At 35.9% G+C, this 27,243-nt stretch overlaps 2 protein-coding genes across 4 annotated transcripts; one reads left to right on the top strand and one right to left on the bottom strand.

The window, feature by feature from the left end:
- The first annotated feature begins 106 nt into the window (after nt 1–106).
- Nucleotides 107–24,995, top strand: LOC106151408 (uncharacterized). Of its 3 annotated transcripts, XM_013524653.2 has the most exons (22): nt 107–550; nt 650–743; nt 1,289–1,386; nt 10,546–10,709; nt 11,337–11,555; nt 11,941–12,008; nt 12,203–12,275; nt 12,430–12,524; nt 12,661–12,737; nt 13,031–13,112; nt 13,810–13,906; nt 14,143–14,352; nt 14,669–14,839; nt 15,406–15,514; nt 15,826–15,960; nt 16,177–16,286; nt 18,457–18,642; nt 19,187–21,665; nt 21,959–22,088; nt 22,423–22,605; nt 22,961–23,052; nt 23,289–24,995. In XM_013524653.2, exons 1-22 carry the CDS (start codon nt 459–461, stop codon nt 23,470–23,472), a joined length of 5,148 nt encoding a protein of 1,715 aa, XP_013380107.2. In that variant the 5' UTR covers nt 107–458; the 3' UTR covers nt 23,473–24,995. The 3 variants fall into 3 exon arrangements, with proteins under 3 accessions (XP_013380107.2, XP_013380108.2, XP_086868584.1); XM_013524654.2 differs by lacking the exon at nt 18,457–18,642; XM_087012458.1 differs by lacking the exons at nt 107–550; nt 650–743; nt 1,289–1,386 and adding an exon at nt 8,114–8,269.
- LOC106151410 (uncharacterized) lies at nt 24,975–27,243 on the bottom strand. Its single transcript, XM_013524657.2, has 5 exons — nt 27,096–27,243; nt 26,499–26,657; nt 26,256–26,360; nt 25,922–25,994; nt 24,975–25,730 (listed from the first exon to the last, which is right to left on the bottom strand). The coding sequence occupies exons 1-5, from the start codon at nt 27,192–27,194 to the stop codon at nt 25,639–25,641; spliced, it is 528 nt and encodes a 175-aa protein (XP_013380111.2). The 5' UTR covers nt 27,195–27,243; the 3' UTR covers nt 24,975–25,638.

Genomic DNA, 27,243 nt, shown 5'->3' with positions numbered 1-27,243 from the left:
TCACTCTATCATTTCAAGGGCGCCGCCATTTTGTCAGTCTTCCTGACGATTTCTCATTAGAAAGGCACCCCCTCTACCGCACAATTGCTTTTCGGCATGTTCATTATGTTTTTTGTTACGATTCTGTGACTGCGATTCTCATATGGTTAATACGATGGGGCTTAATCAGCCTATCTGAGGCTGTATGAAGGAACGGTCGACGCAGTATGGATTTTGAAAGAGTGATCCTCAACTTGGATCAGCTTTATTTATTTGAAAATTAGGAGAAAGGGATTAAATCTAGCTGGAAAAGAAGGGTGTCCCTGAGAGGATTCCCCCTCAGACCCGAGGATTTTCCCATTATTTCAACCCGATTTTAGAGCACGGGTGGTGTTGTGAAAGCGAGTTTATAAACTTTAAGTGAACACATGTAAAGATCGGGATAACTATACCAGTCTTAGTGCAAAGAATTCGTTACAATGGCGAAGATTTTAGACAAAGACCCAGAGACTTACCGGAGGGAGTATTCCTGTTTTATCAAGGAGTTGCAGGAGTTTCACGTCAACCGCGGGTAAGCTCAACGATTCTATTTCTATTTTTATCGTAAGTTTGCCGATTTGGGAATCACTTTATTGTTCAGCTTAATTGAATTGCTTTCTTTATGACACAGGTCGCCGTTTTCAAAAATGCCGTATATTGGAGGAAAGGCAGTGGACCTTTATCTTTTATACAGCAAAGTCACTGCCATGGGAGGCTGGAATAAGGTACGCATGGACTGTCTTTTGAATTTACCTCCAAATTTACGCTTATTAATATCAGTTTACCTAATCGGTGAGATATATTTGATAGTAGTGGTGTAACCAGTGTAACATTGTAAAAAGGGGTCACTTTCAATTTGCATTCTGTAGTGTAGTGTTTGAGTTTTCAATTACTGTGAAAGATGGGGTAGCAGTTTGGGTTAGATAGTGATGTTGGAATACAGTGTGTACTACATTGGACAAAGGTATCACCAATAAAAGCAGCTGTGCAGTGTTTGTTTATGTTTAGGCGAAGTGTTACTCATCCCACATTGATGGGTATCTGTATTGCAACTGTTCAAGTGGACATGAAATGAAGGGGTGTCCCTAATAAAAAGTCCCATATTGCCAGTGCAAAGTCATATGTTTATTTCGTTATTTTCTTCATCAGTTCACACATCTGGCTGCTCATTTAACAAGGGCACTTATTACAATTGATTAAAGTAAAAGTGTTAAGATGTGAAATATTTTTTGGATTTGGATTATGTCGAAATTATACATTTTATGAATAGGTGAATGATGAATTTCGCTGGGAGGAGATTCAAGAACTGTTCCACATTCCCAAGTCTTGCAGCAATGCGTCTCAAGCACTGAAGCAAATTTATATCAGGTGAGTTTCAGTATTTTCAAGCTTAGTTATGATTTGTCAATGGTATATACAAAAAATTGAGAAGAATGATAGGTTATGTTATTTGAACAACCAAGTTGGAGGCAGTCTTGGTACATCCTTAACAATGATGTCTAAAAAAAGATTAATAGCAGTTTAGTAAGTATATTTATCATGATGTAACAAGTTAAACTGATTTCATTGCTATCTGATAAGTTATTTGATATAATATGTACTAGTAAACATATTAATTGATTATTTGATTAGAGACAATTTTCAACTAGAAGAGAAACATTGATAAAGTGTTAGGACGATTGGTTTGAAGTATGTGGACATTTAGTAATAGCTACAGCAATTTATGCTATAATTATCTGCAGCCACTTATATAATTATGTCTTATGATCAGCTAAGATTAATCAACAGATAGCTATTTATCTCACAAGGAAAATTACAGATTTTTATTTGGAGAGTTCATTGGTAAATATTCTAATATTCATTGTGGTGTTTGTATAAATGCAAAAAGAATGGACAGATATGTTGAAATATATGGCATTATATATCATTGAAGTGCAATCTGTAGGAAATAATGTTTTAGCATATTTATAATTGCTCTACGACGGGTCTGAAAATTCTTTGTAAATGTTTGTGACTGATATTTAGTGTTCATGACAACAAGGTTGGTCATCTCTTTTTTGTAACATTGATACTGTTGATTGTAAGGTATTTATTTCATTTGCACACTTCATTTCATACATCAAAAGATATTTCATGTGTAGGAGAAATAAGCTGTAAGGAATGTTATTTTTGTTTGGTCAGATAAGCTGGGATTTGATTTTGTCTAAGAATGGGTTCCCATGCCTAGATGGTTCTAACAGGATCGATCCATCTCCAAGGAGTTTCTCATGAAATTGCTTTCAGCTTAAGCAGCTAAGTTGTTCGGCATGCCAACTGAAGCTGGTAAAGGATAGTTACCTGCTAGCAGCTTAAGTAGACGTGGCAGATATTTAAGCTGCTTAAGTTGATAGCATTTTAGCGAGAATCCCCTCTGAGATAGATCGATCCACAGAACTTAGTACGATAGTGTCAGGAAATGGTCCCTTAGTTCCCAACTGTTAACTGGAATTGCTTTTGAACTTGTAACCCTTTTTTCGAATTTCTGAATATGCCATCAGAAGTTGCTTGTATCAGAGAGCTTTTAGAAAAACTCATTCTGAACAAAACATTCAATCAGACAGACTGCCTGCCTTGGTATAATTTATTTCATAGATAATGATGGATATATGTCTTTATGCCAGGTAAGTTTTTGGTAGCATCATTGAAGTCTTTGTGGCTGGAAAGACAGTATTGTGCCTTGGTCAAATTGAAGCAGCGTTTTGGAGTGTTTTCAAATGGCATCAAACTGGGTAGTTTGCAGAGGAGAGTTTCAGGTAGACCCATTCTTGTTGCTATAAATAGAACTGGGATTTTCCCCCACATAATGTGAAAAGAGATTACAAGCTTGCAGCACAGTTACCATAAGGAAAAGCTGTTGGGCTTTGTCAAAGAGGGTTTTTACAATTTTGGAAGCCAGTGTTCTTTTAATTTTTTGTAACAAGATACAATTACAAATCCTTTTTTTTTTTTCTGTGCAGTGTTCATGATTCATTATTATGCATTAGTTGTTTTTCCCCTTGTGACATTCTCATGAGCAAGTTCCACATTTTGTTGAAGTGACTCTGATTCAGTTTGTGATATTTTTTATTTTTCTATCATGGCTCTTCGCCATCAAGCATAAAGGTTTCTGCTCAACTTCTGTGTGCAGTACCTTAGAAATACTTTGTGTGCCAGGAATTATTAGCTTATAGATATATATATTTGCTAATTCAAATGAACTGTAGTGAAGGGAGAGTCTTAATAGATGTGTATTGAAGATTGTATCGTTTTATGTGCTGCACGACTTCAGAGCTGCATCATGTTAAAGTACAAGATGACAGATTAATGTATTATTTTTTCCACAGTTAATTGATTTTACTCCACAGGATGGGATATATAGAGCGTGAGTTCATCATGGATTGATTCACAGAAAGCAACAAGCTAACATTTTCTTTTTATTAGGGTTTTTAGTTTGCATTATTCACAGAGGTTCTTCAGAATTAGAGACTGCAATTTGATAATCTTTCTAGATTTCCTGCGTATATTTCCTAGTTTTTTTTTTTTTTTTTTAGCTCCCAAGCCAACATAGAAGTACAGGTTCTCTTTTAAGGGAAACTAATGTTATATTTGAAGTGCCTGATATATATTTTGCTTTCGCCTATATAGCAATGGAATTTCTTTTTTACTTCACTTGCAATATTAAAAAAGAGAAAGAATGACTGAATGATACTGTGCAGAAAGAAAGGGATAACTTTGAACTTTTTTCAGCAAAGAAAGAGATATCTGGTGAGACTTTAAGTAAAGAGAGGTCACTGATACAAATACTACTAGGGGGAGCGGATGCCATTTTTGCAGACTTTTTGGACTGTTTGCCACATATTGTGCAGGGCACTGTTCATTGAAGATTTTCATCTGTTCTTTGATGTGATTTATATTAATACTGAGATAATTTAAGTATTCTAATATGCTTGTTGTGGATTTTAGCATCTTGTAGAATTTATTTGAATGGACGACTGCTTCTGACTGCATCAGCCATGGTCGAAGTCTAGGTGATAAAATTAATATTGTTAACAGTAAGTAAAGGCTACAATTAAGTCTTGTAGTCTTGTTATTTGGACATGGTGGTATTGGTAAGATGAATTTTTTGTAATAAGAAATGTTGGAAGTCAGAAGCATGAAATGCTATGTTGTTTTGTGATGTTATAAAATATTCAACTTATTAAGAATTGATGTTGATGGATGTAGGCATGGAACTTCATATATGTACAGTGTGTGTGTATGTGTGTGTGTGTGTGTGTATGTGTTGGCATAATGTCAGAATTTGTTATTTGTCAAAGCTTTGCTATTTATATTTCTATACATATAGTCATTGGGATGTACTGTGTACTTATAACTGTGGGAGATAGTATACTTGTTTCCATGAAAATGAGAAATAATTCAAATTATCAGGGTATTATTGTGATTTCCTAGTAATAACTTCCAGGTTTTGTTGTGATTTCCTGTATAACCAATGCATGTCTCCAGTAAGTCACATTAAGATTCTTTGCAACACTCACTGCCCAGAGATTTATTCCTGAGGTATATTTACCACATAATTTCATACTCATTTTTTTGCGAATTGTCTGAGTGAATTCATGCCAAATTTTAATGCAAACCAAGTTAGCCAGACATGGTATGTTGTGCTTTGAGAGGCTTGTTCTGTAGATTTTGGATTATTTGAAATTTAGTAATAAGCCCAATAAACCATTTATCGACATGCAGATTGTAATGTAGTCCAACTTAATTTAACTGCCTTTTCACCTGACACAGTGGTCTGTAAGGGCTCATTCCCAAAGACACTGTCAGTCTATGTAGATCAATCCAACTTCCTGGAGACACTCTCTGAAAGCAATCAGTTTAACTGATTAACATGTCCTCTTGTTCCCAACTTTCTTGTATAATCACCAGTTTTTCTGTTCTACTCAATGACAGGAGGAGGCATTTTAATCTGCCAAATGATTGCATCCAGCAAAGAGTCCCCACGGAGTTGGATCGATTTACGTAAACCGGGAGTTTCATTGACAATGAGCCCTAAGACACACAAGGAGTGCTTTTGATGTGATCTTGAATACAATGTCATTTGCATAAGAAAAAGTTCTTTTCAATATGTGATCTATTGCACGCTATAACAGATTTATGATATTTTTGTCAAGTGTCAATTTATGTTTATGTCCAGTCAGGCAAGCAAGCTTGGTTGTTGAATGTAGAAACTTGGATATAGATGGATTTTCTATATAGAACTTGTTGTGGAAAGATGTAACTTAGTATAAATCTTATGTACCATTCATACAGTTTGTTGGAAGAAATTCCTATATATGAATTCTAATGAGTAATCCAGATGAAATAGGTGATAATGGATAGATATCAACAGCTGGATAACAAAGATTGACTGAATATAAATGAATTGAAATAGTTTTACAGCTCTCCACATGCCCATATAATACAATTAATTAATTAATTAATTAATTAATACAAGTAACAGCTGATTATCATCAGGCGGTGGTTTGAGTCAATGAATGCTTTATTATTTAATGTTTTTGTGTAAATGTTATTTACTTATATTGCTGTATTCCATGTTGCATATACCTACTTGTGTACATGGCATACTAGTGTATACATTCAGCATAGGGCAAGCCTCTCAGAGGATAGATAGCATTTAGCATCTCATGTTATCTGGCCAAGTCAGATGTGAAGGGAATATATGTTGGGTAGCTTGATTTGTACACTGGGTGAGGTAAGATGTAGCAGCTCTGGATAGCTGACAGATTGCTTGTTTTGAGAAACCAGTTTGACATGAATTTCTCTAGTTGCAAGTTAGAAACTGCAAGCAAACTTGTGGTAGTCATGTTTTTGAACTAAGAATGGTATGGAGGTCCATGTACAAGTAATAATTCATAGACGCATATCATTCATGATGATGCGTTATGTATGTTATTTTGGAAATCCACATTTTGACTAATCTATGCAAAAATATATGCTTTATCACTTTCTTACATTGTGCATTTTCTTATTAGTGTCAGTAAGACTTTGGGGTAGCGCTAACAGTGGCCTATATAGCCAAATGCTTAAACTGACCTCAATTGGCTAAACAAAGTAAGGTTGATTTGACTTCTTTTAGTCAATTGAAATCATTTGCAAAAAAAAAGTAATGAAAAAGTAGTGATTTGGCTAAGTGAAAAAATTGCTAGCGCTACCACAGAAGACAATGTATTACTCACTGCTCATTAAAAAGAAGTGTTAAGAATTTGTACACAAGATGTGTGCTTTGCTTGTTTGTTTGGCTTTTGCAACCTTTAGTCCGGGACAGGTATTGTGTGTTTGTTGTGCATGAGCAGGATTACAAGTTCTAGTAGATAAATTGACAACCAAATATGCGATATTGAATAGTGGTAAACCAAGCAAAATATCCATTTGACTTTTCTCTTTGTTGTTCACACTGTAAATGTAAATGGACCCTTTCTGTAGTTGTACCTATTTTCACCTACTTAGAAAGGCGTGTGCATATTTTGTAGACTAAGGAATATGAGCCCCCACTGGTGGTCGAAGACTAGTCTATTTCTTACTTGACTATGAAACTTTCCTTAATCATAAGCTGAAATGATTGTTGAAATACATATATAATATGGAGAGACCGATTAAGTGTATTGTTTTCTGTTGCTTTCAACTAATGTGGTGAACAGGATTGGTGTTTATTATTGAACAGTTAAAAATTAGCTGTCTTTTCGTTAAGCAAAATTTGGCCAAATGGCAACATTAAGTGTAGAGCACCCTAAGAAGCTGCCTGTAATACTTCTTTTCCATATGGACTGTCACTGTGACATAATTTCTTCTTTTTTTAATATAGACAGAGATGAGAACATAAGGTGATGTTTAGGTAACTTCTACTGATCCCAGTCTGTTGAAACGATTGTATGTAGTATTCAGGTTCATGTAGCATGTGAGCATATCACGCTGTGTTAAAAGTAGTATGCATATTGTCCCTATACATGCATTCATTGCCTGTGATCTGTATGACTGTACATTCGCAGCTGCACATGATTTTCTAGAAAGCAAGGTAATATTCAATTTGGAACCCCCAAGAAGGGATACAAATGTAGTGAGTGCAAGTTGAACCTGGCATTGAATAGCTACTCTGTGGTATCAGCATCTCTTGACCTCTAAAAGGTGTGTTTGTCCTTTATGCTACAAATGTGAGCTGTATTAATATGTGTTTAACATGGAAAGGGAGTCTTTAATCAGAGTTCAACTGTGTTTACATGTTAAAGTTGTTACCATAGGAATGACCTCTTTCGTCTGATTTGATACTGTAAGGGTAGTCCTGTCTCACTCCATGTACACAAAAAATACATGCATAGCTTCACAGTGTAATATTATAACGGTATGTATAAATATCAGAAAAATAAGTTGTGAGAATTATTTCATTTTGGTAGAAAGAATTTTAGATCCAACATGAGGAGAGATGTTTTTACAGGCTTCCCGGAGGATGGAAGAGTATTGGAAAATTGGTTGTTTGAAATGTCATTGTTTATTGGAAAAACAAATGCACTCAATCCACAGGTCTGTTTTTAAACTGCATTGATTTGTTGCTAATTAAGATGATAGGAGAGCTAATGCTATAGAGAATATTATTAATGTGGAATAGTTTTATATTTTCTGATCCGATCTGTTGCCTAATACTTTGAGGAATACATATGTGGCGCTGAGTGTTAAACAGCAGCTGAGTTGTCAGCCCAGCAGCAGTCCACCTGATTATTGCAAAGAGATGGACTTCAACCAGATTGATTGTCTGATCACTGGGACAAGTTGAAATCAGCAGAGCTGGTTTTGCCTTTGCAGAATAACAGTGCGTCAGAAGAAATGCTTAACTTTATTCTTATTCCATGGTGCGAAGTTGCCATCTTATCAGGTACAGTTCATCTAATGAAAGAGTTGATGCAGTCAGTTATTTAATGCGTAGGAAGTGTTAGGAAGTAATTCCAATCAGATTCCTGACAGTGTGTGTTATTGTGTGTAGGATCAATATATAATTGCACTGACTCCTGGTATAGCTTGGCAGCAGTTGTCTGTTTGTTCTATTTGGTGGCCTGTTTAATATTTCCACCTTAATCAGCTGTGTGTACTTGTACCTGAAACCAGTTGCGAGACCTTTGGTGTCAGTTCTTGGTATGGGGAGCAGTATTAGTTAAGTACTTTACTAGACAACCGTTGATTGTGGGTGAGTAAATAGGAGTAAAAATTTTGAAAGATTATATTAAAAATTATGTGAAGGGGAATATATGTTTTGCTGGTCTAAGAGAATTAAAAGATCTAGAAAGTTTGTTTTCTTCTTGCAGCCTGCAATTAGTTTTGATTAACATTTTGTATCAAACTGAGAAAAGGATCATTATACACAATGTCGTGATAGGTGATTATTGAATTGTAAAAAATTAGTTTGATGTCTGGCTTGTTTACGATTAATATTAGAGAGAGAGAACTAAGAATGTCAAATATAGAAATATCTTTCAAGAAAATTATTTACAGTGTTTTGATAACTTATTATATACTTTGCAAGAGTATGCCCGAGTATTGGTCTGTATAGTGACCTCATGGGTCATGTCAGCATTATATTAAAAGTTGACATTAATATTGGACAAGGTAGGGGCACATTGATGTATGTGTGCATGAGTTTAGTTAAGCTCAAATTCCCAATGAGAGAGAGATAGAGAGCATTTTATTATGCCAGTCTGACCAAACAATCTGCAGCTGGCAATTCCTGTGTATGTGAACCTGCATTTTCTTTGTGTTGCATATGTTAACAGAGTCATAACTGTTAATCTCACCTGTCCGAGGATGTCTTTGTTTGAAATCGTGACAATAAGCCTGTCAATGTAGGCCACGTTTAATTGTGTTATTATTTCTTGCTGAGGTTTTATGCTCAAAGGATTAAGAATTTCTCTCTGTGTGTCGATTTACCTGTAAGACCGTGGAGAGAAATGGTAATGGAGCTGTTGTTATAGGGTTGTTAAGAATGGAATTAGGTTGACTGTGATAAACAGTCACACTTAGGTCAAAGGTAAACAATTCTGTTTTGCTTAAAGTCACGTTAGGTCATCATTAGTCTGGTGACTGAGTAATTCATGATTTTTTAGAGGTTTACTTATTTAATCGTCTTTAAAATGAGGAAGCCTTATCCAATTGATATAAAGAAACTACATTTATGTTAAGTCTTTAAAATCTTTAGAGCAGTATAGTAAAGGCAATATTTTTATATGGAATAAGGAAGTTAACACCTGTTTATATCCTTGAATCCTTGTATGGGATCCTAGCTCTATCCAAGTAAAAATTATATTTTAGTTAACAGTTAAACACTAACACTTCATAATATTTTTTTCTCTATTAACAACAACAACAAAAAAAAAACATATATATACATATATATATATATGTATATAAATATATACTCTATATGCGTAATGTTAAACTGAGAAGACGGACTCATTGTTGTCCACCAAGGCTTGGCAAATTCATTTCAATTATGTGTTTGATATTTGTACAGCACAGTGGCATATTCATAGAGAAGGTCATTGTCTTCATGCAGAGCATCTATTTTCATAGTTGGTGACCTAAGATCATCTTGTTCTCAAGATGTGTAGTTTGATGCAGTTTATACACATTTATAGCAAAAGAGGTATGCGTAAAGGAAAAATCTGTCTGGGTTGATATGACGAGGAAAGAAAATAATTAGACTTTCCAGTCTGTTAGCATTATTAGCAAGTTGAGTGTCTGCATTAGGCACTGGGTGCACTAGATAAAAACAAACTTGTTTAGCTGAGCATAAAGCAGACAATATCATGCATACAGAATAAACTTGGGGGGAAAAAACAATCCAGGAAGGTTATGCACATTTAAAGGGAGTGCATTTGATGGTTCCACCTTAAAGGAAGATGGTTGATATGAACTGTTATTCTGAAATAATTATCATGAGACAAATAACTATATATTATATATATTTATATAATGTAATTATCATCATATTTTTACTCATGATTTTGTTGAGCATTTCAGTGCATCTTTAGCTATTTTATAGGTATAAAACACATAGTAGCAACAGTGAAACCAAAACAACATGTTAGACTGCATCAATCACCATTTATACTGCAGATGTTTTGAGACCTCTGGCAGAAAGTAGATAAAGTGCAGTTATAAAGTCTGAATCATTTCTAGAAGCTGTGCTATCCCACAACCTACCTAATCACTCATTGCATCAAACAGTTAATTTTAGGTTTAGATGAAGTGTGGGTGCCAGGCAAAGCCATTGTTTGGAAGGGATTTTTTATTTGCTAAAACGGTACTGGATGTGACTTCACATGAGAAACTGCTTTGAAAACAACACCCTATGCTCCTTCATTCACTGGTGCAATATGCTGAGGCTAAATTTTAATGGTGAATTTTTTCATCCAGGCACTTCAATCTATCTGTTTTTATAAAAGAAATGTCTTATTTGTGTTCTAGGTACTTGGATCTCTATGAAAAAGTACACTTCCAAGGAGAGGATCCAGATCAGCCCTATTATTTTGAGGAAGATGAAGCAGTGGCTGTTCAAAGGAGACCCAAGATACAGTCAGTTCATGGAGCCTTGTCTCTCAGATATAACTATAGGCAGCATGATGTGCCAGGTGAGTTTAGTAACAGAAAATCATTTTGTTTTTCTATAAAAATCATAATCTCCCCCCACATCCCATTTTTCTCTGTTTTTTAAATGTTGACGATATAAATGTTTAAATAAAATGATAATTCACACTTTTCTGTTGTGAAGTTTTAAACTTGACATTTTGGGTTAGGTAAGATTGCATTTTTTTTTTTGTTGTTGTTAAAATAAAAACTTTTAAGGCTAATTATGTCTTGATGCAGTAGAAAACCAGTTCAATGATGCCTTGTTATCACCAACATAAAGGATTAAATGTTTCACAAGATCTTGTGAGTGTTAGCCTGCATCACTCATACATTACTCCAACATTGTGAAGGAGAGGAAATTACATTCCAATGGCATTAAGCAATGTATTGCCAACTCATTTCCATTTTTGTATGGCCAGATGCACAAGTTTAACACATTTGATTGTATGGGTTTCAGTTACTGTGGAACCCCTGTAGATGATGCATGTCTAAATAGGTTGATAAAATAAATGCATCCTGTGCATTAAATTTTAAGCCAATTCTTGTCAGAAATCTATATTGAAATAGACATTAATTATGGTCATAGAAAAAGAAAATCACCAATTGCCTCATTTTATTTCCTGACCTAGATTCAATCCGTACCAACGTGGGCATGTCAACAGAATTTGCTGCTATAAATAATTATGAAAAACTTGAGAAATCTCTCCTGTCTGGGTTGCCAAATGAAGTAGACTTTGCCGTCAATGTGTGCACGCTCCTTTCTAATGACAGTAAGAGGACACTTAGATTAGACAAGTCTCCAAAGTTGCTGGCCTTACTGCTGGCACACACAGGGATATTTGAAGATGGTATGTGATTAACTTGGAGGTGTAGTAAATATTGTAAAGAATAGATTTTACCATGTGATCTAGATTTCTTTACTTTAAGATTTCTTAAAGTTAAATTAGCTATGTCTTGGTTTAGCCATGGGATATTTAAGATAGTTGTCAATACTACCCAATGTAATGTGAATGTTTTAAACATTTAAAATATGTTTTATAACTGGTTTACTCAAGTAGCCTGCATCCATATGCACCCTCATAATGTTGTGATGTCATTTTTTTTATTTGTACCATGTATCGCCTGCAGTATTCTCACTAATTTGGACAGAAATTCAGACTATGTGGGCTATTTTATGTTTGCAGTAGTATCTTGCCCTATAATATATTTAACTGACTGTGTTATTTCCAACAGGTGAAGATTCCTTGCGGCCTCTCTATGAAGGAGGCTGGAGACCTGTTGTGAAGAGAAATTTCCTGAAGGTACGTATGTTTACATAAGGTTGTGTATGTTACAAAGGCAATCTTTTCCATCACTAGGATATTTTTTAAATTGTGAAATAAAAATACTTGTTTCTTAAAGAATTAACATTTTGTCTGTCTTTCGGCTCTAAAGCTTAAAAACTTTTTGTTTTCTTTCAGAAGATTCCCAATTTAAATTTGATCTTTTTTTCCAGTTTTGGTATGATGCTGTGCAAGAAAATGATATCAGGGAGCTGATCACTCTAAATAAAGAACAAAGAGAGAAAGGTAACACTGCTTTATTTAATACAAATTGTGCATATAAACCTTGCTAGAATTAGTCGAATGTATTGCTTTATCCAATGCCCCCAAAATATGTTCTTATATCTAACTAGCACCTAATCCAAGTAAGTAAAATTGATGGTTTTTATTTTTTCTACAGAAATGTACCTCCAGAAAGAGTTTGTTGGGGATATGGTGCTGCATTTAGGACGTGACCTTGGTGTCAAGGATATTGAAGGTCACAGGGTGCTTCAGGTAAGATGATTACTTGTAGATTCTCATATATTTGGAATGTCTTTCTTTAAGTACTTTCAAAATTACCTTTCCATTTATATAATTTAATATATTTTGTTAATTTATATTGCATCATCCTATGTTTTTTCTTTTACAGATTGCTGTTATATTAAGGAATTTGTCATTTGATGATGAAAATGCTGCATTTTTAGCCAAAAGCATTTTGGCATTTAGGTAGGTAATTAAGATCATCCCATTAGTTTGGTGCTGTATAAGATGTATTTCATGATGCGGTGGTAATGTGTCTCAGGATGCAGACAGCCGTTTTATTTTACTGTTGAGTCATAGTTGTAATTTTTAAATTTGTCACCTGTATGGTTTCACAATCTACCTGTTATAAGGGAGCAATGAAGTATATCAGCTACCTTGACACATGCAGTGGGATCAGTTTTATATGTTGCACTATAGTTGCTTGCAGCATACAGAGATAGTGTATTTGATCATTGTTTTCATTATGCTTATTGTAGGTTCCTGCTATTGTGTTCATACAGTAAATACTTCTCCATAAAACAGTTGGCACTGGACACACTGGGGAATATTGCTCCAAAGGTCAGTAGTCTGCTAATGTCACATAGTCATAGGAACATGTTCATTTGAAAATCATTTCTGGTCGACCACATATACCATTTTGTTTTTTATTTCCCATAGATAAAATGTTTGAGGCAGGACTGATAATTAGCTCTTGTCTGGTATCCTGTCTAGCCTTGGTAGTTAAGTCCAGTATATATTATTTGTGACATTGTAGGGCATGATTGTTAGAGATTTGATCAGATTTTTGCTGGTATATTTTGCCCACACAAGCAGTGCTGTTGATAAGGCTACAGGAAACTGTAATTTGCCCACACAAACGGTGATCTGGTAGAGTTACAGGAAACTGATTCCCCTACTCAAAAGATATCAGTTTATACACAAATAAGCAAATGTTCCCAAGCATGACAATGTGACCCAGTTACTTAAAAAGTAAGAAAGAAATGAGATGGAATACACCAGTATTTTTAGGTTATTAAGAAGCAAATGTAAACATAAGGGATTTGTTGTGTTTAATGCAGTGCCACAAATTTTAGACACAAAGGCCATGCAGACAATGGAGATTGTGGGAATAAAACATTTCCTGTGTCAAATTGGTTGTCGTCAGTAATATAGCTTATAAAGATAGATAGATGTGTGTAAGAGACTTCAAATGTGCAATTTGGCAGACCAACTGGTATGATTTGTGTTTTGTATTCAGATTTTTTGTTCCTTCCAGATGGTGCTAGATCCAATAGATTTTGTAAGCACTCAGTTGCTGTTCAAAACCATTCATAAATGTCTGACTTCACAAGATAGATTTGAAGTGGTGCGAGGTAAGGAAAATTATGCCAACATTGCAGTGTAATTGTAAATGACTCTATTTTGAGGAATGAGGGAAATTGTGAAGTTTTTATTCGCAAACAAAGGCTAATGTAAGTTGTATAAACTTGAGCAGAATAAAAAAGGGTGATATGCAATTTTGGATACCATGTTCTTTTTATTAGCAATTAAAAGGTAATGATAATGCTCAAAGTAAGTGACTATGAATGAACATTTTGCTTTATTTTAGGCATGGAGATATTGTCCAAATTGTGTCAGGTGGATGCCAATGAAGACATTCTCACTGAAGGGTTAGAGCTTCCTGTATATGAGCAGATCGTGTCCATGTTAACAGTACAAGACATAGAGCTGATAGTCTATACCCTGGATGCATTGTACGAGTTGAGTGAATTGGGAGAGATTCCCAGCACAAACATAGCAGATGTCAGGTACAGCGTAGGTAAGTTCAGCAGCCTAGGATCATTCATCAGCATACTTGGTGTCTGTCCTTCTAATTCAGTAAAATGACTTTGCCTACAATTTCACACCCACTGATTACAGGCAATTCTTTGATCACATTTTCTCTAATCTGTTAACTATATACTAAAGCTTGGCTGGGTTTTTCTGTAAAAGATTTGATAAAACTAACATGTACAGGTTCATATGTGTGTAATTATATGTGCATATAATGTTTTTTGTATTTTTGCCACTGTTTACATGCGTTAAATTGTTTTTATCCATATTGTTTACATGGGATATCTGGTCCATTATTTCAGACACCTTGGTAAGCTTGGTCACTATAGAGGCACAGACATTTGGTGCAGGGGCTCTCATAGGAATCAAGGTAGTTGAGCATCAGGAGGCAGTGCCCTTCTCCCCAACGCCCCTTTCCCCTCAGCCACAGATAAGAACACAGCACTTGCCAGCTGCACAGATGCAAGTACAAAGTAAGGATATATATATTTCCTTTTAGTTGAGCTTTTATAAGATTGTCAGATCACATACAACAGTGATCAGATTTCTAGCTAAAAAGTTTGTTTATCCATTGGCATGTCACAATTTCTAAGTCCAGTGTCTTGAGAAAAGGTGAACTGGGGCCATTTAATTTGCTGCATGGTGGCATCAGCTTTGGCAATTGGATGAGCATTTCAGTTTCTCTTCACCTTATCTTCAGGTCCCAGATTTGTTGTCACCAGGCAGGAGCTTTGTGACCTATCACCTGGTTTGATACAGAGAATATTTTCAAATGTAATAGTGATAAATATGAAGTAGTTGTATTTTTTTTAAAATTGGACTACATTACAGTAATGAATTATGCAAGATATATGGGTATTGAATTGTTAATTTTTGTGGGGGTGGAAAAAATCAGTTTATATTTGAAGTGTTTTGTATTTTATTTTCTTGCTGTTATTCTTAAATAATTTCTTTTTAGTCAGTGCCAGATTTGTCAGGTCCTCATTTGATGGCCTTTTTTTGTGCATGAAACTATGACATTTGAATTTTACTTTGCCAGGGCCAATTCCTCAGGTGGCCGCTGCACAACAGACACAAGTAGCGCAGCCACAACTGCAGCAAGCTCAGCAACCAGCGCCTGTGGATAGGGAAGCTTTTGCTTGTAACTGGTGAGTCTAAATGATGGAAGTGATTTCAAATTAATTTAAAGGGTGGCTGCTTATACAACATTTGGCCAGTAGATAAATGATTGATAAAAATGAGGGGGAAAAAAACTGAGATGGGGAAAATTGTTTTCAGTTAACTTTTAAAAAGGTTCTGGGCGTGATTCCATACTCTGACATGGATTATTTCTAAAGAGGATGCTTTTGCTGTATCTTTTAGTCCTACATAAAAAAAATCAAGAAAGATTATTTTGTCACTGTCTTTAATGGCCACTTAATATGCTGGAGAGAGTGTAATATGTGGTTCCACACTTCAGGCTCCAGTGTTACTATGAGTACAAAGCCAACACCAGTGTGTCCAGAGTGGAGCTGTATGCAGACTTTGTGAACACTTGTCAGAAACTCAGTGTTGGAAATGTACTCCCTGCGCTGAACTTCTGTAATTGTGTTAGGTGAGATTTGAAAAAGGACACTTTTCTTATAATTTTAGAAAATGATTAAAACAGAGGTCCAGAAGATTATATATTTTTAATGTGTAACTTTCTATATCTGATTTGTTGATATTTTTGATTTAACATTTTACTTGTTTCAATTATGTTCAGAATCAAACTTAAATTTTATATATGATTATACAATTATAATAATGCACCAATATTATTGAATTGCAGAGTGGTGTTCCCAAAAGTGGAAGTGTTAAAGAAGGAACAGGATGGAATGGGGGAATTCCGCTATGGTGGAATTGGAAGAAAAATGGTGCCATTGCCTTTCCCTCCACCAGGTATTCATCTCAAAATTTGGCTTACAATTTTGAGGCTAATTTTGGTGTTCTTTTTCTGTATTTGGCTTACTCTGTTTGCATGCTAGGAGATGTGGGACTTGCTTTTTATTGAAAGAGATGTTAGTTGCACTTAAAAACACATTTGTATTGCACTATCTTTTACATATGTTGCTCTTGCTTATAAAACTATTTTGTATAAAATATGGCTTTTTGGTGTTTCAGTAGTGTTCGTTTCTACTTTGGTTCTATCTGAAGCTTTTAATGTACTTTTCAGTAACTCACATTTAAGTTTCTTTCTTAATGTTTTTTATGTACAGACACAGATGTGTCTGTACATATTGCCATCACCTGCGTCTGTCGTCGCCGATGGCGATGGCGATGGCGATGCCGGCGCCGTGCACTTTCCTTGTAAACACGATAAGTGGAGGGCAGTTTTACTTTTTGGCTTTATATTTACAGAGCTGATGAATATTCATAAAACGCAGGTCAAGTTCGAAAATCAGCATGATCGGGCCATTATTGTAGAAGTTATGCTGTTTTTTCACTTTTCAGCATATTTTTCACATTTCCTCAGATTCAATTCTTAGGCATGTTAACAGTCTCATTATTAAACTAATAAGATACGTAAAAGTGTTTGTTTGACATTTCCTGCATCTTTACAACATTGTTAGTTGATTTTGTAAAAATGATGTTAAACTTGTTATTGTGTATTGTGTAATAAAGTTTCAAAAATGGAAATAAACTCATATCATTGCAGTTTGTCAGATTGAATCATTCACTATGTTCAGAATCTCAGAATGGAAGAAATTGGACATTTAACACTATTCTATTGATGTTTTTCGCATCTCATCAATTTTCTTAGTTGATAATATAAAAATGGCAGTAAACTGTTAATTTTGTTTTATGTTAAAAATTGTTAAAAATGGAAATAAACCCATTTCAGAACAGTGCTGTCTTGTTCACATTTTGGCATTTTCAAGTTGTGGCTTTGAAGTTCCATGGGCCTGAAGACCTTTGCTAGTCACATTTTCTGAAAATCCATGATACTAATATTTTATTCTTAAAAATTGATGGTCATTATGCTGTTAAACATTATGTAATATTGCATCAAAATTTGAAAAAAACCTATTTTGGGCACTGCTCCCATGATGACCATTTAAGAAAAACCATGTCACTTACTGTTCTCAAACAGTACAGAAAATATGTACAGATGTGTCTGTACATATTGCCATCACCTGTGTCTGTCGTAGCCGTCATCGCCGTTGCTGGCACCTTGCACTTTCATTGTAAACACGATAAGTGGAAGGCAGTTTTACTTTTGGGCTTTATATTTAAAGAGCTGATGAATATTCATAAAACGCAGGTCAAGTTCGAAAATCAGGATGATCAGGCCATTATTGTAGAAGTTATGCTTTTTTCTTTCACTTTTCAACATATATGCAACACTGTAAACACATTTCCAGGAAAACCGACAGGCCTGTTGTCGTGAAACTCTCAGGAGTAATCGATCTTACTAAAACGGAGGTCAAGTTCGAAAATCGGCATGTAGCCCGAGTTGGAAAAGCAGTCTAATTGGCTTCTTTTTCTGGAAGTTATACATTTTCAAAGTGTGAACTTGAACTCTCATGGGCCTGAAGCCTTATGCTTGTTACACATTTTACTTTCATTGGTATTACCTGTTGAGCATAATTAAAATTTGATGTTGAATGTACTTTTGCATCAGAATTGACAGTAGCCTATTTTGTGCATAGTTATTTTCTTGCTTTTTGTCTGTACATTTGACAGCTTTGCTGCCTTGTTCTGTTTTGTTTGTTGATTCTGCTCTGTAAAATTTGATAGTTCAATTGGTATCTCTACATATTTGGACATGCTTGAAATATTATCAAGTTGGTTGAGATATTACCTACTTAAAATATTAACAATATTACCGTTTTATTTAAAAAGTTTTATAAAATGGTTTTCCTTTCTAAATGTTGAAAATGGAGCCATATGTGTTCCACAAGCATGCAAGATATCAATATAATATCAAATTGGACAGAGCAACTTGCACTTGGTGTCATTATCATGGATGAAGTGTTCACTCCACATGAACAGTCCAGCCATGGTGGAAACCTTGTAGTACACGAGTAGGGTAATATTGGAACTGTCTTTTATCTGTGGTTGCTTTCAGCTCATCTAACTCCACAATCATCATGTGCACTTTTTGCACCGTCTTCATCACACCACCACTCTGCAGGTCACATGGTAGCACCACCAAACCCACCACACCGCCTCTCTTCTCTTCCCATGCCTCAGGCGCAGTACCCGCCCAGGCCGCCATACATGGGACTACCGCCTGAGTACTCACAGTATCCAGGTTAGATTTTTAGTGGCTCTAAGTCACTTGAAAGGAAGGCAAAATATGGATGAAAACTGATCCCTGAGTTAGTAAAGTGGACAAAAAAAAAGGGAAATTTTTTTTTTTAATTTATTTATTTATTTATTTTTTTTTGGGGGGGGGGGGGGTCCACACAATGCAGATAGAAAAGAAAATGCTGCTGAAAATTTCTGATGCAATTTGTATATTAAGTTAAACTTCTGAAACTTGTGGCCGATGAACTGAGTCTTTTGTTGTTGTAGTTGTTGTTGCTGTGTTCCTTTGTAGATATTTTGTAAGAAGGGCCTGCTGTTCTTTCCTTGTTGCTTACCAACTGTTGTAATGTTCTGTACATTTTAGTGAATAATACATTGTGCAGTATATTGAGGCAGGGCTTTGGAAAACTTTTTTAAAAAAACCTGTCCATGGGGCTTCAGTGTATATAAAATGGGTATTAATGGGTGTTGACTTCCAAGTGATAAATTTTAATTGTCCCAAGGCTCTAATTATCCCACATAATACTTTATTGAAACTAATTTCTCAGGTATGAAGCAGCAGTCCAGCGTGGCACCAGGGATGGGTCCTCCTATTGGTCAGCCTGGGGTCAGCTGGTCATCACCAGGGGCAACAGCATCAAGTCCAGCAAGCAGCAAGCCCAAGTCTGCACTACAGCAGCAGCTGGCATCTCCTGTCCTGGCCAATCAAGGGGTGTGGCAGAGGCCAGGCCAGAATCATCAATATGCTTCCATCCAGCAGGCCTTAATGAACAGAGGCCCTACACCAAGTCCTACAGGGTCCCCAGCCCCACCTTCCCCAGGGCCCAACTCCCCACAGCTCTCCAGGACACCCACACCCCCTGCTGGACCTGGACGGCCTGGGGATTCTACATTAATCAAATCCCTGTTGGCCAATAAAGTGAAGATGCAGATGGCTGACAGGCACACTACAGTCTCGCCTACAGTGGTCACTGTCTCGAGTTCCCCCTCTGGTGCCCAGCCGCAGTCCATGCCACCCCCATATAATGCAAGGCACAATACAGCATCAGTTGGACAACAAGGTTACTATGGCAATCAACAAAACTTCCAACAGTTTCATCCCATGTCAACTCAGGGTAGCAGTTCCTATGGTAACCAACCACCACCTCCACAAAACAGTCAGTACCCCTCTCCTTCCCAGTGGGGGCAACCTATGGCTAATACACAGGGTCAGAAAAATGGGGTCAAAAGTCAGAAAAAGTCCAGACCAAATTCTCCACGTAATTCATCACCATCACACTCTGCCTCTACGCCTCCAAGTAGAACTAAATCACCTCACAGTTCATCTGAGAAAATATCTCCATCTCATGCAGCATCGCCACATTCACCAAAGGGAAATAGTCTTGAGGTTTGTGGCAGAGTTGAGAGAGCCAGAGAGGTTGTTATGCACTCTGATATGATTGTAGAGGCTAGAATTGAACGTGTTGAAAATGAACATGCTAGGTCAGATCAAGTCACTCCTCTCAGTTCTAGAACAAGCAGCTGCTCTGAAGCTTCTTCTGTTACACAAGTGGTTGGGGATACTGGCATAGAAGAGGCCAGTCACTTTCATCACTCAAATAATTCAGAAAGTGGAAAAAATGGTCCTAGTAACATTTCACAAGTAAGTCCAGCAGATAGACATTCGAACAGTAGTGAAAGGACTACCTCTTCTTTAACTGATAATGTTTCTGATGTTCAGAATAGAGTGAGTTTGAGAGATGAAGCAGAGCAAGCATTTAGACAAAAAGAGAACGATGGAAAAGATTCTTCTGAGAGGACAGAAAAATTAATAGAAAAAGATGCAGAATCTCATCTGGTCAACCATATTGCAGCTAACAAAGAGAATTCTGAGTCCAAGTTTCATGAAAATATTCTAGTGAATGGAGAAGTGCCCAGTCCACCTTGTGAACCAAACCTACCTCAAAAGGACAATCACAAAGTCATGAATGGACTTCCAGAGGGTGTAATAGATACAGGAGGAAAAGGAGATGATATTAAGAAACACACAGAGGACAAAAGAGAAATGTTGGAGAAATACTGGTCAAAGGAGCATGTCAGATTGAATGGTATTGTGAACCACATTGGCAATGGAGATATTTCAGACAGTGAAAAGAGAATGTCATATGAGGAGAAAAAAGATTTACTGAGAATGAGTTGTGAAGATCAAGAGAAATTACATTTGGTTAATCATTCAGGTGGAAAAGGTGATTCTATTGTTCAGGAGGAATTTTCACCTGCTACTACAAAACCAAAGCAAAATGGCTGTGTAGCTACTAAATCGGACATTGCAAACAGAGAGTTTATAAAATCTGAGCCAAAGCAAATTGAATCAGAGCAGCATTTATCTTCAGAATCTGAAAATGTTAATAGTGCCATCAAAGAGAATGACATTAAAGAAGGGGTGGAATTAAAAGAGAAATCAAAACACGGCAGTGTAAGTGACATTAATTCTGACAAGCCTTGTGTTGAAATTGCCATTCCACAGGAAACCTCACCAAAGGGAAAAGATGCTAATTCCTCTGTATATTCAGACACTAGTTCTACCAAACAGCCTGTGTGTGTGAATGATGCAAGTAACCCATGCACTAAGACTGAATCGGGTGAAGAAAAGGTGGTAGCTGAGGCATCCGAGACATCCATGCCAGATTCAAGAGTCTCACCAGAAAACATGGAAGTGGAACAATCATTAACTGAACAACAAACACAAAACAGTAATTCTGAACCTCAAACAAACGGTCCATCCAACCCAATATTGCCCTCTAATCCGTCTTCAACTGGAAATCCTGCAACTACCACATCACCACCAGCAGATCTTTCATCAAGTAGCTCCCCTAACCCAGCTAAGAAACGACCAGCAACAGAGGAAGGAGGGAGGACCACACCAAAACCAAAGAAGAAAAACAGAAGCCGAGCCAGTAGCATTGAGTCCAGGCGGTCTTCCTCCACCAGTATTTCAAGTCTGAGTATGGGACCAGAGTATATGTGTGAATGGAAAGGATGTGGAAAGTAAGTATTCTGTCAATAATACATTAAAGTGAAAGTTTGGCAGAAATTGAAGGTGCAAACAAGGTTAATCTTGCATACACATATTTTCAAAAAGATGATCTACTTTAAAATGGGGATATGATATTTAGTTTAAAAATTGTATATTATTGTAGAATATTTGTAAAAATCATTTCTAGGTTCGATTAAAGATTTTCATTCGAGACATTCTTTAGTCAGAGAAATTTGATCATAAAAATATAACCTAAATGTGCCCAATTTTGCTGTTACTAAACTTCTTTTATTTATTATTCCAGGGTGTTTGATTCTGCCAAGGCTGTTGGCCACCATGCTTACAAGTCTCACTGCCCTGCAGATGGCAAGTGCTTGTGGGAAAACTGTGATAACATACCAAGAAAGAAGTGGGCCCATGTGACACATGTGCAGGTATCAAATGAATTGAAAAAATATATGCCAGGGATATATTGTTATTGTCATATTTGATGAAGATTATCATAATTTATCTTTAAGGATACAAAAAGAGAAGTGAAATTTCATGGTTAACTTAAGTGTGAGAATTTTATTCTATCTGAAGGTTTTGTATTGTATCATCTTCAGTTGCACTTAACTTGAATACTGCAGACTTTACCATATTCTTTTTAACTTGAAGAATAAAGAAAAGAAGTTGACTCAGATTTATGAGTAAACTTGGTAACATTTGTCTTTGGATTATGTCATCAAAAGGGGGAAAATCTCATAAATTTTTTTTTACCATTTCCAGGAACGTCACTGCACTGAGCATGCCCTCAAAGCAGCAGCAATGCGGCGTCACCAGGTGGCTCTGACAGGAGCCAACCCACCCCAGCCTCCTCCACCCCCACCACCCGCCCACACATACCCAGAGGATGCTGCATGGCAAGCTATCAAGAGATTTGTCAGCAGAAGGCCTTATCCAGAGCTCACAGTAAGAATTGTTATTATTCAAATCTGGTAGATAATCATACAAACAGATACCTAAGACAAAAATCATGTCATACATCTTCAGGTATCACTATAAAGATTAATTTAGCATGCAGTTTGAAAATTGCATCTTGTAATCGAGTTGATTGCAGTGTAAAGTGAACAACTGGGGTACTTTAAATTTTGTATTAGTTTATTCAGATTATGGTATGTATTAGATGAACATGACCAAATAACTGTTAAACTTAAAACGTAGAATATATAGTATTTATCCAAAGGTATCATTGATAATTTGTTTTTTGCAAAGATTCTGTTTCCTATTTGATATTTGAAATCACAAAATTTGTCTATTTTTCCAGGAACCCAAGGAAGGACCAGTAACCAAGCACATCCGTCTAACATCTGCATTGATTCTCAGAAACCTGTCCAGATATTCTGCTCATGGAAGAAGGTACTTATATTTATTTTTACAAAGTATTTTCTTATGCAATGAAGATTTTCTTTGCTTGGTTTATCAAAGTTTCATCAATATTCACAGAATATTTTATACAGCCATTACTCTTGAACTTGTTAAATGTCTATAAAGAGCTTATAGTTCATTAAATTTTAGTCAGAAAAACAGTTTACAATTGATGTGATTGCTGAAATGTGAAATTCTTCACACGTTTTGTTTTGTACCTTTCTTAGTGTCCTGAAGAAGCATGAACACCTGTTGACTTATGTGGCAATGAGCAGTGTGGAGGCATCCACACCAATCTCTAACTGCTTATGGGAGATCATCACCAATCACTCCCCTTCAGTCTCCCAGGGGGGACAGATACCACACAGTCAGACCAATGCCACAGGACACACTGGAGTGATGAATCAGTGAACTCCATGAAGATGGGCATATATCTAGGTCTGGGTGGATAAGCTAAGATTTGATTATTGTGAAATCAGAAAGCACAAGGAGACTCTGATAGAGCCTTAGCAGGAACTTAGCTGTTGGTAACATCCATTGCGCCGGTCATTACTATATATCAAACTTGAAGGTAGAAAGGATACATTGGTGATACTTATATAGCTAAGGACCTAGGAAGAAGAATGTCTTGGGATATCACAAGAAAGATCAACAATATAGGCTGCATTGCAGGAGCTAATTGTGTTTCAAATCTGTCATAACTTGCTACTCATGCATTAAAATGATCAGTGGAATTGTTGTTTCCTGGTTATAACAAGGTCATTTAATTAAAGCTTGAGATAAGAGTTTTCCTTTGGAAAGGACCCTAAAGTCACTGTGCCAGAATAAACTCCGAACTGAAATATGGTAGGGGTGATGTAATACCTAAAAACTACACTTGCTGCAATGCTTCTATCACCTTCTTACATTTTGATATTTGTGGGCATTGTGATACTGCCTTATAGATCTAAATATCAGCTCTTGGTATATTGGTGCAGATGTTTGAAGCCTCGTAAAGACTGGTTACACTTTCAGTATGAGAAATTATGTTACCTTTTTTTTAGTCGGACATATTCAGTGAAAATTTTTTCTAATCTACAGGGTGACTGATTTTGTTTGGTGTTTGTTGCTTACTTTGATAGACTTAGGGCATAAGATAACTCTTTGATGGTCATATACTGGTTATGTTGGTATTGGTTCCCAGTTCAGTCTCGAATTTAGTTGCTGTTAATGGCTTGAGTATTATATTTTATTATTATTTTTTAATACATCAGCCATTTGTTATGTTGTAAATGTTGAAATGTGTGAACCAGCATGATTTGGTAATTAGAAAGGTATTAACAGTGCAGTGTAGACAGTGGGGTATAGATTTGATACTCTTATTAAGGGTCTGAGTGAGAAATATGCCAGGCAAATGGAGTGTCCAATTCACAGATTTTTCTGAATAATATGGAATTATCCAGGTGCAGAGCAATATGGCTTTGTAAATTTCAAGAAGTAAATATATTTTAGTATTTCAGAGAATTAGCTTTGATATGTTACATCGATGAATCCCATGCTGTTATATTTGAATTGCATTCATTGCTGTATAAACAAATGTTGCTATTAAAATTGTATATACAGTATTTTTGCACATAATTTGGCATTCCAAGCTATTTTGATAGGGATGCAAGTGCATTTCTCTCTTTGGACCATTTAATAGCACACAGAGTTCTAAGGGGTTTGTATATTATTAATTGGTAGTTGTGGATAAATATTTATGTAGCTGCATTTGAAGTGAGAACTAAGGGCTCATTCATCATTCAGGTTTCCAGTTTTCTATTTATTTATATTAAATAATTATGTTGTACTTTTTCCAAACTTACAACAGGAGTTATAGTGTTGCTGTGTATAATAGATTTATGAATAAATGTAAATTATTTGACATAAATAAATTCAAGCTTCCAATTCTTCCATTTATTATTTTTTTCAATGATTTGAATTGTACAATGTGATCAACATTGTTAAAATGTTCTAAATACTTATTTGAAAAAAACTACAGACAGCAGAAACTGTCAGATTAATAGTTTGCAAATAATTAACACTGCAAACTCTTGAGAGATGAGATCTATATTTTCTTGTAAGGCATTAATTAGGCCATCACTACTTACCAGTAGGCATTAATTGCCAATTAATGCCTTGCAACTGGGACATTAACAGCTAAATCTTCCAAATGCCATTTACTTCCATGGGACTTCATTGCAAGTTTTTTTTTTTTTAAATAAATACCAATATGCATGTTATCACAACCAGCTGCAGTTGCTTAAAGGCATGTCTAGCAAAGGAGGCTTTAAAAGTTTCACAAGGAATATTTGTTTCACAAAATGTCGTATACAGTCTAAGGAAAAAAGGCAGTTGTCATATTTATTGTTCTAAGTAATTTGCTTTCATTGGAAAAGTTTAAGAAAAAATTATGAAATTTATTCTGCATTATTACCTATATAAAGCTGCCTTCTTGTTTACCTGATCTTTCTTTGAGAGGAGCATTACTTATGTTATTCAAATGGCACTCCTGGATTAACCATTGAGCTAAATGTTAAGTTTGAAGAAAGTTTTATTTTATCCTGGAGGCCATCCCATCTGCCTTCCTCCCAGCACATGAATATGAAGATGAAACACAGATTGTGCACCGTCCTTGCCATCATTTATAACTGAAAAAAAAACATTAAAAAGCATAGGTATCTTCTTGCAAAATATTAAACCAATGTTAAACTTTTAAACAATTCCTATTACTTGTGTAATAGCTACAAGATGCATTTTATTCTAGATTTAACCTGAAATTCACTGGCGCACATACTGTTAGCTCTTTCGTTGCTACTGAACCTTCTTATCTGTAACTTACCAATTCTATAACCATTGCTCAACCCTTCAGAGACTGCACATTGCCTGGCTGTGTTCAGCAAGTATCCCAGGAGCTTTTAATGAAAATAAAGTTACTATTATTTCTTGGTTGTGATTCCCCACTGATTCCCCACTATTTTCAAAAATACAAACAAAGGCAGCATAAAAACACTGCACATTTTATTATTGTCATTGCATTATCAATAAAACATATCTGTCACAAAAACCCATGATCAGATTTTAGAAGAAAAACATTATTATAGATCAATAAAAGGTAACATAAATATCTAACAGATAAATAATGATTTTTAAAAATTGTCAACTCTGAGTAATACCTGTGTATCCTCATCTGTGGCTTTGCTGATGCCTATGATTGGTTCCTTGGGGATAACCAAAAAATGTACTGGTGCTTGAGGATTAACATCTCGAAATGCAAGCACCTGAAACCTCAAAATAAACTAAGAGCAATTATATGAATTCCGTGTTATAGACGTTGTTTGAATGTGATGTGCAGTGTATGTGTAAATCATTATAACAATCAGTAAAATAAATATAAAAAATATTTAACAAAGTTTCACCTTATCATCTTCATATATGATATCAGCTGGGATCGTCTTGTCAATTATTTTACTGAATATAGTTGGCTCTTGTCCATATTTTTCCCTGGCTGCTGCTGCCAGTTTTGCCTTCTCTACTTCATCACTTCCTGAGCTGAAAGTTCTGGTGGCTGAACATGCCTGTAAATTGATACAGAGAAGCTTCAGACATAGACATTATTACTGCCATGTTATGCCTAGAAGCTTTGATGTTCTCACAGCTTTATAATAAAATGAAAGGGCCTAAAAGCATATTGGGGGGGGGGGGGGGGGGGGGGTAAAGCAGGGAGGCACAAACGAAGCGTCATTTTTTTTTGGCAGCAAAAAGGCTAAATTCCTTACAGGACATGACTACAAATTTTCTGTCAGCTTATATGTAGAGTGTAACGTTTTAAAGTGTTTACGGGCTCTGTTACTTTTACTACTACAGCTAGTTCTAATAGTTATATAGTAGTAATGTTGATTTTATCGCTTTTATTAAGTTCTAGTGTGGGAAATGTCAACTCAGTCTCTGCATAAATAAAAAGGTTAAATATCTTGACAGCTTCAACACATTTAAGATCATGTGCACTTTAATACCTGTGCGGAAGCAGCTATTCCTGGAGTGACGCTTAACGCTGCTAAACAACGAAACACTATGTTTTTCTGCAACAAGGACGTGCTCCTGGACAAAGCCATATCCTCCAGATGGGGGTGGTGCAATATGGGTTAACCAAGATAAGACAAA

Source organism: Lingula anatina, chromosome 1, assembly GCF_051362555.1.
Source record: "Lingula anatina isolate TDL-2025a chromosome 1, LinAna3.0, whole genome shotgun sequence".
NCBI classification, from domain to species: domain Eukaryota; kingdom Metazoa; phylum Brachiopoda; class Lingulata; order Lingulida; family Lingulidae; genus Lingula; species Lingula anatina.
This window is presented reverse-complemented; position numbering and strand designations above follow the sequence as displayed.

Bases quoted from the DNA above. Each gene is read 5' to 3' on its own strand.
- LOC106151408 (XM_013524653.2), top strand. From the start codon at position 459: ATGGCGAAGATTTTAGACAAAGACCCAGAGACTTACCGGAGGGAGTAT. The intron at 15,961-16,176 runs GTGAGATTTGAA...ATTGAATTGCAG, and splicing joins AACTTCTGTAATTGTGTTAG to AGTGGTGTTCCCAAAAGTGG. The intron at 22,089-22,422 runs GTATCAAATGAA...TACCATTTCCAG, and splicing joins CCCATGTGACACATGTGCAG to GAACGTCACTGCACTGAGCA.
- LOC106151410 (XM_013524657.2), bottom strand. From the start codon at position 27,194: ATGGCTTTGTCCAGGAGCACGTCCTTGTTGCAGAAAAACATAGTGTTT. The intron at 26,361-26,498 runs GTGAAACTTTGT...TTGAGGTTTCAG, and splicing joins TCATATATGAAGATGATAAG to GTGCTTGCATTTCGAGATGT. The intron at 25,731-25,921 runs GTAAGTTACAGA...TTTTTTTTTCAG, and splicing joins GAGCAATGGTTATAGAATTG to TTATAAATGATGGCAAGGAC.